This window comes from Hippopotamus amphibius, chromosome 10, assembly GCF_030028045.1.
Source record: "Hippopotamus amphibius kiboko isolate mHipAmp2 chromosome 10, mHipAmp2.hap2, whole genome shotgun sequence".
NCBI classification, from domain to species: domain Eukaryota; kingdom Metazoa; phylum Chordata; class Mammalia; order Artiodactyla; family Hippopotamidae; genus Hippopotamus; species Hippopotamus amphibius.
In genome coordinates this window covers 117,560,902-117,573,195 of record NC_080195.1, presented here as the reverse complement: position 1 = coordinate 117,573,195, position 12,294 = coordinate 117,560,902, and the positions used below count along the sequence as shown (strand labels likewise).

The 12,294-nt window shown below is 49.1% G+C and overlaps 2 protein-coding genes across 13 annotated transcripts in view; one reads left to right on the top strand and one right to left on the bottom strand.

Annotated features, from left to right (window-relative positions):
* Positions 1-12,294, bottom strand: part of DIP2A (disco interacting protein 2 homolog A) — an 86,291-nt gene that overhangs the window by 55,483 nt on the left and 18,514 nt on the right. For 7 of the 12 annotated variants that reach the window (XR_009047681.1, XR_009047683.1, XR_009047682.1 and 4 more), the window contains exons 3-6: positions 10,783-10,902; positions 6,115-6,234; positions 4,810-5,019; positions 1,278-1,415 (exon numbers count right to left, since the gene is read on the bottom strand). Coding sequence is in view for 8 of the 12 variants with exons in the window: in XM_057696674.1 (XP_057552657.1) it covers positions 1,278-1,415; positions 4,810-5,019; positions 6,115-6,234; positions 10,783-10,902 (588 nt within the window). In the remaining 4 variants the exon portion in view is untranslated. Of the gene's footprint in view, positions 1-1,277; positions 1,419-4,809; positions 5,020-6,114; positions 6,235-10,782; positions 10,903-11,976; positions 12,068-12,294 lie in introns of all 12 variants that reach the window. The other 5 variants (XM_057696672.1, XM_057696673.1, XM_057696670.1 and 2 more) reach the window with 5 other exon arrangements.
* LOC130829961 (small nuclear ribonucleoprotein E-like) lies at positions 9,544-9,846 on the top strand. The gene has a single exon (XM_057696675.1). It carries the CDS (start codon positions 9,544-9,546, stop codon positions 9,820-9,822), a length of 279 nt encoding a protein of 92 aa, XP_057552658.1. The 3' UTR covers positions 9,823-9,846.

Below are 12,294 nucleotides of genomic sequence, written 5' to 3'. Positions count from 1 at the left end.
CAATGGTAGGGATGTGAAATGGTACAACCACTTGGGAAATCAGTTTGGCCATTTCTTAAAAACCTAAAACCTACTATATGATCCGGCTATTCTACTCCTAGGTATTGACCCAAAAGAAATGAATGGATACATCCACACACAGACTTGTAAAGGAATATTCCCAGCAGCTTTATTTCTAATAGCCAAAAACTGGAAACACCCCAAACACCCACCAGTAGGTTAAAAGGGAGACTCGGGTGCATCTACATGATGAAACGACTCATCGACAAGGGGTGAAGTTCGGAGTAACACGCAGAGTGGCAGAAGCCAGACACCAAGGAGCAAATGCTGCGTGATTCTATTTATGTAAAATCCTAGAAAACGCAAACGAACCTATGGTGTCAGGAAGTAAATCAGTGTTTGCCTGAAGGCAAGCCAAAAGGAGAGCAAGCAGCTGTTACGAAGGTGCACGGAAGCTTCTGGGGCGCTGGCTGCGCTGGCTGCAGTGGGGGTTCACGGGTGTACATGTACCTTAAAGCTTATACAATTATACACTCTAATATGTGCAGTAGATAACAAGTCATTTATACCTCAACTACGTTCTTAAAAAAATTGTAATATAAAGAATAACAAATGTTTTAACTCTAACCGACATAAAGCCTGCTTCATGCGGGCTCAGTGTCTCCTCCTGCATCTGAACAAGTAGCTGAAAGACCTCAACAAAGTCTGACCGACGGGTCAGGAGCATAAAAACACATGTTAATAAGGCCTCAGATCTGAGATCCTCCGGATTTTTCTGCAACTCCAATTTGGCACATTGGAGGGAAAACGCCATGGGATTCTTATAAAAGACACTGAAAACGGTTTCAAGAGGAAACAGTACAAATGAGGAAACAAGACCCATGCCGACACCTCCCGCGCACGGGAGAGCACGGCCGCGGCCGCATCCATCACAGGCGGCTGCAGGGGCGGCTGTCCCAGGCGGGGCGGCGCACGCACGTGCCTGCGTCCACAGAAAGAAACGTCCCCAGCTCCTCATCTTCCCACACTACCGCAGATCCAAACGCTGCGCGTCCCATTTACAGGTGAAGGCCTTCTCCTCCCCACGCTCCTCGTCCCACATTTGACCAGTTCCAAAGCTAGTCCTGATTATTTCTCCACATGGTACACACACGGGCAGTTTGAATGCACCAGGGTTATACCTGATGACGGGCTCAGGCTTGCTAAGGCAAAGACACCAAGGAGAGGTCCAACACCTGTGCTCTGCTGTCTCAAAGGAAGGAAGAGAGGATGCTCACCACCTGCCGTCTCCAGGACGCTCCCACGGCACCCCCGAGGGACGCCTCTCACGGAAGCCAGCTGTGGACGCTCGCGGTACCCGAGCTGCTGCTGCTGCAGGAGGCCCGTGGTGACATCGGGAGGGGCAGGGCGCAGATCTGCTTTTGAAAAACAAACCCAAAATAAAAGTGGCTGTTAATTCAAAGGAGTATTACTCACATGAAGCTGCTGTTTAAACCCCACGTGACTAAAGCTTCACTAGCTGAGCTCTACGCAAGGCATGTGGCATTCCGATTGATTTTGTTTTTCTGGTTGACTGAGGCACACCGGATCCTGTGACCTCTGGATGTGGCCTGAACAGCTCTCCGTGCATGTGGCCATCCAGTTCTCAGAGGGATCTGGACCAGAACCACCAGCTACAGCACAGAGGCACGAGAAACTTGCCTTTCCCAACAGCCTATTGAGGTTTTACTTAGAAATCTCCTTCAATGAAGCAGAAACACATTTTAAATCAATTGTTACTGGAACATTTTTGTTATAGTATGAGAAAATTTCCAGGCTTCTGTAAACTACCCCCTACTCCCCAAAAAAGCAAGGTGGCTGTCATGTAGACACAACCCCTTGCAGTCTTCACAGAATAAACCTACACAGATAAAAGCTGTCCCTACCGTCAGCTCAACACACCCACTATTAACAGGCTGCAGTCGGGTTCTTAAGGCAGAATGTACTGATGTCACATTTAAAGACAAACCATGTCAGATACGGAAAATCTTTAAAGTCACTCCTTCCACTGTCTGAATGTCCACTCTGGGTTTCATTTCCACTGTACGGCATGTTTGGATACTGGTTGGCTGAAAGCTGCTATAGCATCACTGCTACAACTGAGTCTTCCCCCAGGAAAGTACCAAGTCTGGACCTAGCGTGACACTCATCCACTCTTGAAAATCGATACTGATCTGTAATCTCTTTCATCTTCAAATGAATGTTCCCCACCATCATAGATGGCACTTTGACAGCTAAAATTTTTTAATGCCAATCATTTATCTATCATTTCATAACCTAAGCAGTATGCAATCTAAGCATTTTTTGAAGTATGTAGAAAGATGAAATTACATGGAAGCAAAACACAAACTCACTATTAACACAGCAGAAAACATCATTTGGAAAAACCTAACTTTAATGACAAAAGTTTTCACAACCCTTGAAAAATCTTGATATTAATGAAATTAGCATTTTTAAAGTATGCCTATCACAGAGCTCTTTCAGTTTAAAAAGAAATCTCCCCATCCTTCCAAATCTAGCAAAAAAAAAGAGTGATTTTAACAGTATTCATGAAAAAAGGTACAAATGGTAATCTCAACTACAAAGTAGCTTTTTAAATAGCTGCATAAAAATAAGCAAACTACACTCAAAATAAAAACTAGCTACTGTAATTAAACGTACCGCTTTTATATATAGGCATTTAATGCATGTCCAGGTGTTTTAGGTCTGTGATTTTCCTAACCCAAAACTGAAAACCATGTACATTTTTAATTTCCTTTACGTAACACTGTCTACCTCAAATTTTCTTATCGTTGTCTTCTGTCTACGTTTCCTTCCTTAGGCCAAACTGAAGAATTCTCTAGTGTTAGAAACGAAAACAAAGGATGATTTTTATACCAAGGAGAGGGAAATGGAGTATTTTTCAGATTTAAAAATTCAGGTCAAACAGCATATGAAGGCTACAAACAACAGTAAGACATTAAGTAGAGCCGGAGTTAAGGTGTTCAGAATTTACTAGAACTAACCACACAAGCTGTATGTGAGACCAGACACACGGGATGGGAGAAGAGTGGTCTTGGCCACACCTGCCCAGGTCAGCAGCCTCCAGCCACAGGGGTGAGACACCTGCCTGGGAAGTCCTCACAGCCAGGACCTTTCCGAGGATTGAGGGCGCTCACTCAGACCCGCCTGACAGTCAAAGGACCCCACAGCCCTGGGAAGTCAAGGGCTGTCTGGTTAAACCTTCTGAATTGTAGTCAATTTTTCACGCTAAATATGCTTCTATTTCTAACCCACCAGGAAGCAGTGTTTATAACAGCTCGCCAGCAGCTGATACAAGCGACCTCTGCCTTACGCCCCACACCGTCGGACCCAAAACACAGCTCCGGGAAGCGGAGCCAGCCAAGAGCACCGTCAAACGCTCCCGCTTTCCTCACACCAGGGGCATCTGTGCATTTCCAAAACGTGGAATCACCGTGACAAACAGGAAAACATACCTGTCTAAAGCTGTTTTCCAGCTCTCCACTGTACACCTGCTCGAGGACAGGGGGGCTACAGCCACTAGCCACTTGCAGGACCCCCAAAAAAGCTACCAAAACAATCCTGCGGGCTGTTTCCAAAGGAGCCTTTGCTCACAAAGCAAACTGCCCAAGACGCTCCTGACGGCCCGACCACGGCAGTCTCGGCGGCTCCTCCACGTGCTGGAAGCAGGTCGAGGTGTCGTGACCTAAGACTCACGTCACGAGCTCAACAGAAATGTGCACTGACTCCACCAATAACAAACGAGGAGCATCAGCGACGTGCCCACAGAGGACACCGAGACGGACGCCGTCGGTCACTTACGACACCCAGTCCAGCCAGACGACCCACATCTTACATGAAAGCAGCTCAGCACCTGAGAGCAGCCCCTGCCTGGGGGTGTTTAACCCGCGGGGACCCCACCAAAAACACCAGCCTGTCACAGGCGCGCTGCGGATGCACCATTTTGGTTTTAGCAGCACAGCCGCTAACAGCAAAGAAAATCCACAGGCATCAGAAAACTGTGGGTCAGCCCTGACCCCACCACAGCCAGCTGGGCGGTCTCAGGCAAGCTGCACTCACCCGACCTGGCTCCTCCCTCCACATCTGGAAGGACGAGGGCACGCAGACGGCCCCTGGCAATACTCACACACTGTCCGAGGAGTACACTTTTTTAAGGTACGCGTGCACGAATGCACATGGGCTTTGCGTGCCAGCGATGTTACTAGTTTTGCTTCAAAAAATGCCTTCAAATGGTGAAAGGTTTGCCCTGTTTTCCTGTGTACGATTGATGTAATGTAAAGGACTGGGTGACGCGGACAGGGTCTAGGCATCTTTACGACTGGGCTGTGATGGACGCCTCTCTTCAGGCTGAGGGCTGTCTAAGCCCGTGTGTGCAGGAAGAAAGGCGGGACCGTGGCTGCAGGCGCAGCCTCAGCCCCGCCTCAGGCCGCCCAGCGTGGGGACTACCGAGGGCTCGGCCGTGCGCACAAGGAAGACGCGAAGGCGGGGACCACGTGCGGGCAGCGGGCCTCCTGATGGTCAGGGGCCGTCCACCCGCGCTGGCCGCCCCTCCAGAGCAGAAACACCGGGCACGGAGTGGGGTCCCCGGCGGAGGCCCGCTCGCCACAGGGTCGGGGGCTGCGAAACCACAGAAGCATCAGGAACCACTTCTGTTACCAAAAGGACATTTTCCACAGGAGGAGAAGGTGGTCTGGGTGGGCGCGGGGGCTCCCCTGCCTGGGCTGGGGGGGTCCCCGCAGCGGTACTGACCTAGACGGGCGAGGGCCGCGGGGCCTGCGAGCGCGGCGGCGGGCTGCCCTCCCGGGTGAGATGAGGTGGAGGATGCGGAGGACGAGGTGGACGAGCCCTGAGGGGCCGGGTCGAGCCAGGGCTCGACGCTGGGCCAGCTCTGGAGCGGAGCGGAGGCGCGCGGCCCTGGTCGCCGCAGAGAGCCCTCATCCTCCGAGGCAGACGACGTGTCTGTGGCCAGAACAACGAGGACAGGCATGAGGGAGGGGCGTCCTCGGGGGCGGCATCCCCACGGGCCCCGCCCAGGCCTGTGCACCTGCACAGCTGCGCCCGCACGTCCAGAAGGGCCTGCGTGTGACCGACCGTGAGACCCCAGGGGCGACGTGGGGACCTGTCTCTCGCCGGGCTCCCCTGGAGCACTCGGTCTCGGGGTGCCAAGCCCGGGAGCGCAGCCGGCCCCAAGCCTGACGGCTTGAGCATGTGCTGGGGGGTCCCAGGGGCCCCAGACAGCAAGGCGCCCCACCCCCGGGGCACCCGCGTCCTCTCGGGGACGTGACTGAGCTCGGAAAAGAGCCCCTGCCCGAGACAACCGCCTCAGGCAACGGAACTGACGTGAATTCTGCTTCCATCAAGTCAGCACGGCTGTATTTTACCACAGGCTTCACAACTGTTGGCAAGTTCCTTAAAAACTGGGTAGTATCTAGAGTTACATGTGGTAGAAACAATACTTTGACAGCCATTTCTAAGACTTTTTTCAACAACAGAAACTGTTTTTTAAGTGAGGAAGCATCACCAAAACACTATGCTGCCCTGTGGATCTGGTGTGTCTGGTTTTCACCACGTCGTCAAACCAAACACACAGGTCCCAGTTTCGTGACTTAAGTCACCTGACAGGCGGCAGCAGTCTCCTGCTATCAGCACCTGCACAGGGTTTTCGAGGAAACTTAAAACACACTGACTCCCCTGAAGAGAGACTCCGCGTGAGAGTTTTCATTTCTAATGGCAACGACAAAACCACAATAACAAAATAAATCAAAAACCCTCCAAAGAGCCTGTTTCTGTCCCATTGAAGGCCTGGTAACAACAAAACAAATAATAGTTAATGAGACGAGAGTAACTCTAAATTCTGGATTCAGGGAGCTCTACCATGAAGCACTTGCTCCAGCTTCCTCTCTTCACTAGAAGACACAAACTGCATCTTAGTGAAAAATTTTAAATCTATACAAACGTCCTGTAGGAAGCAAGCCCGCTGCACACACACAAACATGCTTCACTTTCCACCCCAAAGGGAAACCCCGCCCAGGCCACCATGACCCTGCCCAGTACCTGGGGGTGTGCAGGCCTCCACGGACGTGTGCGTGAGGACAGAGCGCCTCTTGGACGGCATGGGCATCTTCCTCTCTTTGTATTTGGCCAAAGCTGCCTGCACAGCCTCGGTGTGAACATCTGCACAGAAGTAACAGCAACAAAAACACGTGTTACAAGATTCTTTATGAAGTAACAAAACCATGGTTCATGTTTTTATTTCATTTTGTTTTCACTGAGTGTAAAAGGAACATAAGCTCGGCCTACACGTGGGTCCTACACATTGGTCTTAGATTTCTATAAATATTCCTTGGTTTGTAGATTTGACTCTGCAAATATTTTCAGATTTAAATTAAAAAGAAGAAATCCCCAAGACTGAAAATAAAATGAAACAGATGAATCTAATTTGTTCCAACTGCGGCACAAACCACTCCAAGTGGTGCTGAAGCACTGTGGTCAGATCGTCCAGGCCGCTGCCCCAGACAAGCCCCAGGATGGGCAGAACTGGGCAGGGAACACAAGCTCTCCCTGCAGTCCTGCTGCCGGTGGTCACGGGGGCCCCGCCACACCGCCACGCTTGTAGTCGAGTGGAGAGCAAACGAAGAGGGGCCTGATGGTCTTACTCCATCATCCCTCCCTGGAAACTGAGATGCTCATGAGGGAGACAGGAGACACCGAGACCAAAGAAGTGAGGGAAAACCCTGCTGTCCTGAATCCGAATGGGAGTTACTGGCATGAACACACGTGGCGTTTTATCTTTAAACAGCATGTCCCTAAAAATGTCTAGAAATGATGACTAGCCCGACAGCAGTAAGCATCCCTACCACCCAGACCGTGGTCTCACAGCACCATCCTTGATGCAGGACCCTGGGACAGGGTGGACTCCAGGTTGGGCAGGAGGTGCACAGACGAGCCTGGAGCAGTGCATCCTGACAGCCAATGAGCGCACGGCCCAACGGCCCAAAAGCTGGGGCCGGTATGGTGACGCTTGCAAAGGCTAAGGATGGGGCAGTGTGAGCATCACCAAGGATAAATGCCAGGAGGAAGTGAATATCAACTACGACGCTACAAAACAAGATAAAAGAAAGAAAGGAAGGAAAAGAGGAAGCAAAACTAACTGGCTGCCATTGGAGGGTGCCGGTGACCCCACCCATTATTCTGAAGAGGAGCAGACAGTGGAGAGGATCGAGCATCTCTCCGGCCTCATGGTGAGTGAGCGCAGCTCCTCTCCACAGGAGCTGCCCAGCCCTTTGCCACCCTAATGAACTAACGGGTCCACCAGCACCCCAAGGAGGAGAGAGACTCAGGCCTGGGGTGCCTCTTGGTGGGAGAACACAGAACCCTAAGTGACCTGCGGGAGCCACAGAGCTGCCGGCCCACAGTCCAGGACAGGACCCAAGACCAGGTTATCGGAGGCGGAAACACACACCAACCACCTGCGATCTGTGCACCTTATTTGGATCCTGGGTCGAAATAAACTTTTTAAAACCATATGAACATTTGGGTATTTGATACTAAGGAATTATTGTTAATTATTTTGTGATAATGGTACCATTTTTTTTAGAGATACATGCATTTTTTTTCAGATACAGAAACCAAGAATATCATGACATCTAAATGAAATAACATGATCACTGAGATTTGCTTCAAAATCACACGGGAAGGGAGGAAGCAGCGGTTGATCAAGTAGCCAAGACAGAGCCTGAGTGTGGCGAGAACTGCATGGCTGGATGAATCTAGGGCTCATTACACCACCACGTTCACCTTCATACGTGTTCAAACTTTTCCCCAACAAAACGTTTTTAAAGCAGTTAGAAACCTTTCAGGAAAATGGCTCATACGGTATCATCAGGAAAGATGAAAAATTCACACCTAGGTGTATTAAAATAAAATTCACAAACATCAAAGACAACCAGTCAACCCTAAAAGCTTCCAGAAAGAAAGAGTAAGTCATCTTGAAGGGTCAGCAAACAGACTGACTTCATTCAACAGTAACCACCAGGCGCAAGAAGGCAACACAGCTGAAGAAACAAGTGTTGAACCTAGAATTTTATAACGAGCCAAAGTATCATTTAAACTTGAGGGTCTGATAGAAATACTCCCAGACGTACAACCGAAAACACTCGCAGAAGACGGTGCTCGAGAAGACACAAACCTAGGAGCCCTGCAAGAGATCTGGCTGTGACTGCGAGGACACACGTTAAACTCTACTGCTGCCTTAGAAGCAAACAAAAACCTAAGTGCAGATAAGACCACCAACAACTAAAAATCTGGGCAATATAAACATTACAGGGTATAAAACATATCCAAGAAGCTCAACAAACCCCAAGCACAAGAAACAAAGAAAACTACACCAAGGCACATCATAATCAAACCACCAAACCATTAAAGAGAAAAATCTTAAAGGTGGCAGAGGGGAAAAAGGGCACAGAACATACAAGGGAACAACGACAAGGAGTGAACTTGGAGGAATAGCTCTGCTGACGTGAACAGTGATTGTGATGATGCAATCACTCAGAGAGCTGGCTATGCCGTGACGACGATGGAAACATCAACAGGGTAGAATGGAGTCCAGAAAGAGAGCCACACATGCGCTGCTGCTTTCAGACAAGAAGCAAGGGCATCGGGGACAACGGGATCCCCACGTGCAAAAAGGCAAGCTTTGCGCCATACCCTGAACTCATACTAAAATTAACTAAAAATCTAAAGCATATACCTAAAGGTAAAACCTAAAACTATAAAACGTCTAGAAGAAAACACAAGTAAGAATCTTTGTGACCTTAGATGCAAGAACAAAAGCACTATTCATGAAAAGGAACCGATAATCTGGACTTCATTAAAATTAAAAACTTCTGCTACGAAAGCCACTGTAAGAGACTTCAGAGACGACAAAGCCCTGGAGAAAATGTGAGCAAAGCACATTAATGATAAAGGTGTTGTTTTCAGAACGTAAAGAAGGCGAACCAGACACAGTTCACAAGGGCAGAAAGCAGGCCATCAACGTCAGTGACACAGAAATGGAGGGGGACAGGGAGGCAGGGACAGGAAGGGGACCCCCGGGGACCCCACTCGTGGTGTTTGGAGAGGCGTGTGCTTTTTGTACCCAGAGCTAAAGACAGCGTCTGTGGAATGCTGATGGGGCTGTTTCTAATATCCCATGTTATATATACATATCATGTATGTAACCAGAAAAGAAACTATTATCAGTGGAAGGAAACTTTTTTAAATGTATACTGAATTGGTAAGAAACCATCTGATTAAAAATTCCTCAAATCACTTCATCACACTCTCATGTTGATATAACAGTTAAAATCTTAATGTTCGACGTATTTCCCAGGAGCCGCCCAGGTCGCCGCTCAGGCACTACGCACTTCCGCTTGCGGCTCTTTATTCCGGAAGCTGCTGTTTGAGGCAGTGTGCGGGTGAGTGTGGTCTTTGTGAGCTTCGACCATGGCGTACAGGGGCCAGGGCCAGAAGGTGCACAGGGTGATGGTGCAGCCCATCAATCTCATCTTCAGGTACTTGCAAAACAGATCTCGGATTCAAGTGTGGCTTTATGAGCAAGTGAATATACGGATAGAGGGCTGTATCATTGGTTTTGAGGAGTATATGAACCTCGTATTAGATGATGCAGAAGAGATTCATTCTAAAACAAAGTCAAGAAAACAACTGGGTCGGATCATGCTAAAAGGAGATAACATTACTCTGCTCCAAAGTGTCTCCAACTAGAAATGATCAATGAAGTGAGAAATTGTTGAGAAGGCAATACATTTTGTTTTTTAGGTGTTGTTAGAAGTGTAGCTGTAAAACATTTATTCATATTGTTTTGCTCACCCTTATGTTATTACCAGATGACAATAAATGCTGTAGGATTGTTTTTATCAAAAAAAAAAACAAAACAAAAAACCTTTATTTCCTTTTAGATATTCTTAAAATAAAATGGCCATTCCTTTATTTCTCTTGAAAGTTTCTCTATATATAAAGGTTTATTGAAAAAGTTTAAATATAAAGGAGATATACAATCACACAATGGTGAAAATGTTAAACAGGAAAAAAGTGTTCAAAAGTTACTGGATAAATTTTCTCAATGGATGTCCTGATAATTCAAACAAAAATGTCATAGACAGATTAATTTACTTATTTTTTAATATTTATTTATTTATTTGGCTGTGGTGGGTCTTAGTTGCACACGCAGGATCTAGTTCCCTAATCAGGGATCGAACTCAGGCCTCCTGCATTGGGAGCACCAAGTCTTATCCACTGGACCACCAGGGAAATCCCATGTCAGAGACAAAGTTAAACATTTATAAAAGCACTGACAGAGTGGCAGAAATCTAATTAGAAGGAAATCTCCAAACTTAGAGAAAGAAAAAAATACTAAAACACCTACAGTAGTACAGTGGTCCCTAATGCACAAATCCATCAATACCAGTCCCAAAGCGCGAGGTAGAAAAATGGACACAAACATTTACAGAAATTATTCTAACGGGGGGAGGAAGGTTTAGCTTTCTTCTGAGATTTCTATAAGCATCCCCTAAGAAGAGAACACTTACACTACAGGCTACATTAAAACAGACTCAGTTTTGTGAAAGTTACATTATTTTCTTGAAATACACGATGTGGTGAGTTATGGTTCAAGTGAAAATAATTCCTCAGCAGCGCTGAGGCCTGCGGGTCTCTGGTCCCTACCTGACCTGAAGCGCTCGTCCCGGGTGCTGCTGGGCCGTGGCTTCTGCTGTTTGGGGGCGGAGGCCGTGGTCTGTGAGGGCCCGGGGAGCCTATTCTCCGCTTGTAGGGATGGATCTACTCCTGAAACACAGTTTTATAGGAACACCTGCCGTAAACAAGTTACTTTTCCAATCATGGAAAAACCCATGTAAAACAGCACAGCTGCACAACCCCGGCTGCACAGCTGTGCACCCTGTGCCGGCCCCGCCGCTTCCGGCCCCGCCGCCCACGGCCCAGCGCAGCCCAGCCCCCGCAGCCGCCCTGGCCCCCAGCTCGGCACAGGCGCACAGGCCGGCTCTCTAGGGATGGCTTGCCCTCCCTGCACGGTCCCTGGTGTCAGCAAGCCCGAGGGAAACCACCCACAGAGCCATCATGGGGGTGTCGCCAGCCGCCCTCAGACACAGGAACAAGGACGGGTGAGGGGCTCAGAGGCTTCGGGCGCCCACCGCCTCGGCCTGTGACTCCTGCCGTCTCCAAACCCCACGGGCGGACAGCTCTCCATGCCCCGTCGCAGCCCCACCGGCTCTCATGCCCACAGCCCGACACCCAGGCCCTCGGGACGCCGCGTGCTAAGCGAAGGACGCGCGTGACCACACAGGGTCATCACACAGAGTCCCCAGCGTGGCCGCACTCTAGTCTGCTGGCATCTGAGGAGAGCGCAAAGCCAAGCCTTCCGCTGGGCTTCATTAGAATAACCTGTTTAATTTTAGCCTTTGTTTCAAGATGCCTCAGGAAAATGGCCTCCAGGACCCCAGCCTTGATCACTGCCCAGAAAGCAGCAGCTTAACCCCACATGGGCCCAGGTGGGTCCTGACCTCCGGTGCTGCTCAGGAAAGGCCTCCCGGCCCCCAGCTCTCTGTGACAACACACAGAGAGGACAGAGGGGACAGGGCTCACGGGGGCCCCGCACTCGGCCGCCCAAGCCTCCCGGCACCAACGCCACTGCTGACTGAGGAGCCGCCGGGACACCAGCTCTGGCTCCACAGACAGGGAGGAGCTGCCCCCCGAGCCTGGCTGACTTCAGGCTTGGGGCACAACGATGCTCTTGCTGTTGTTTTACGCACCAGGTTTGGGTGTGTGTTACACAGCACGAGAGGACAGGGACATCTCTTGGAAATCCATGTTTAGCTCTACAAAATGTGAACGCATACATACATGCGACATACGCAACATACGGTAACACTGGTCAGCACTGATTCTGGCTTTTTGTCTCTTGCGACTGGATAAAACTTCTTTAAAGTCCACACTGGAGAAAACACAGAATCTTATGCGTCATGGACTAAAAACAGGTGTGTCGCAAAGTGAGGTATATGCATGTGGACATCCTCACACCTTTATTCCAAAATACAGTGCTTTTACTGAGATTGATTCATTTATTCAACAAAGATATAAAGCCCAATGGAAAATCACTGGATGAAAGAGAAGGTATATTTTTAATTTTAACAGGTATCAAGAGAGAACGTCTCAGAAAAG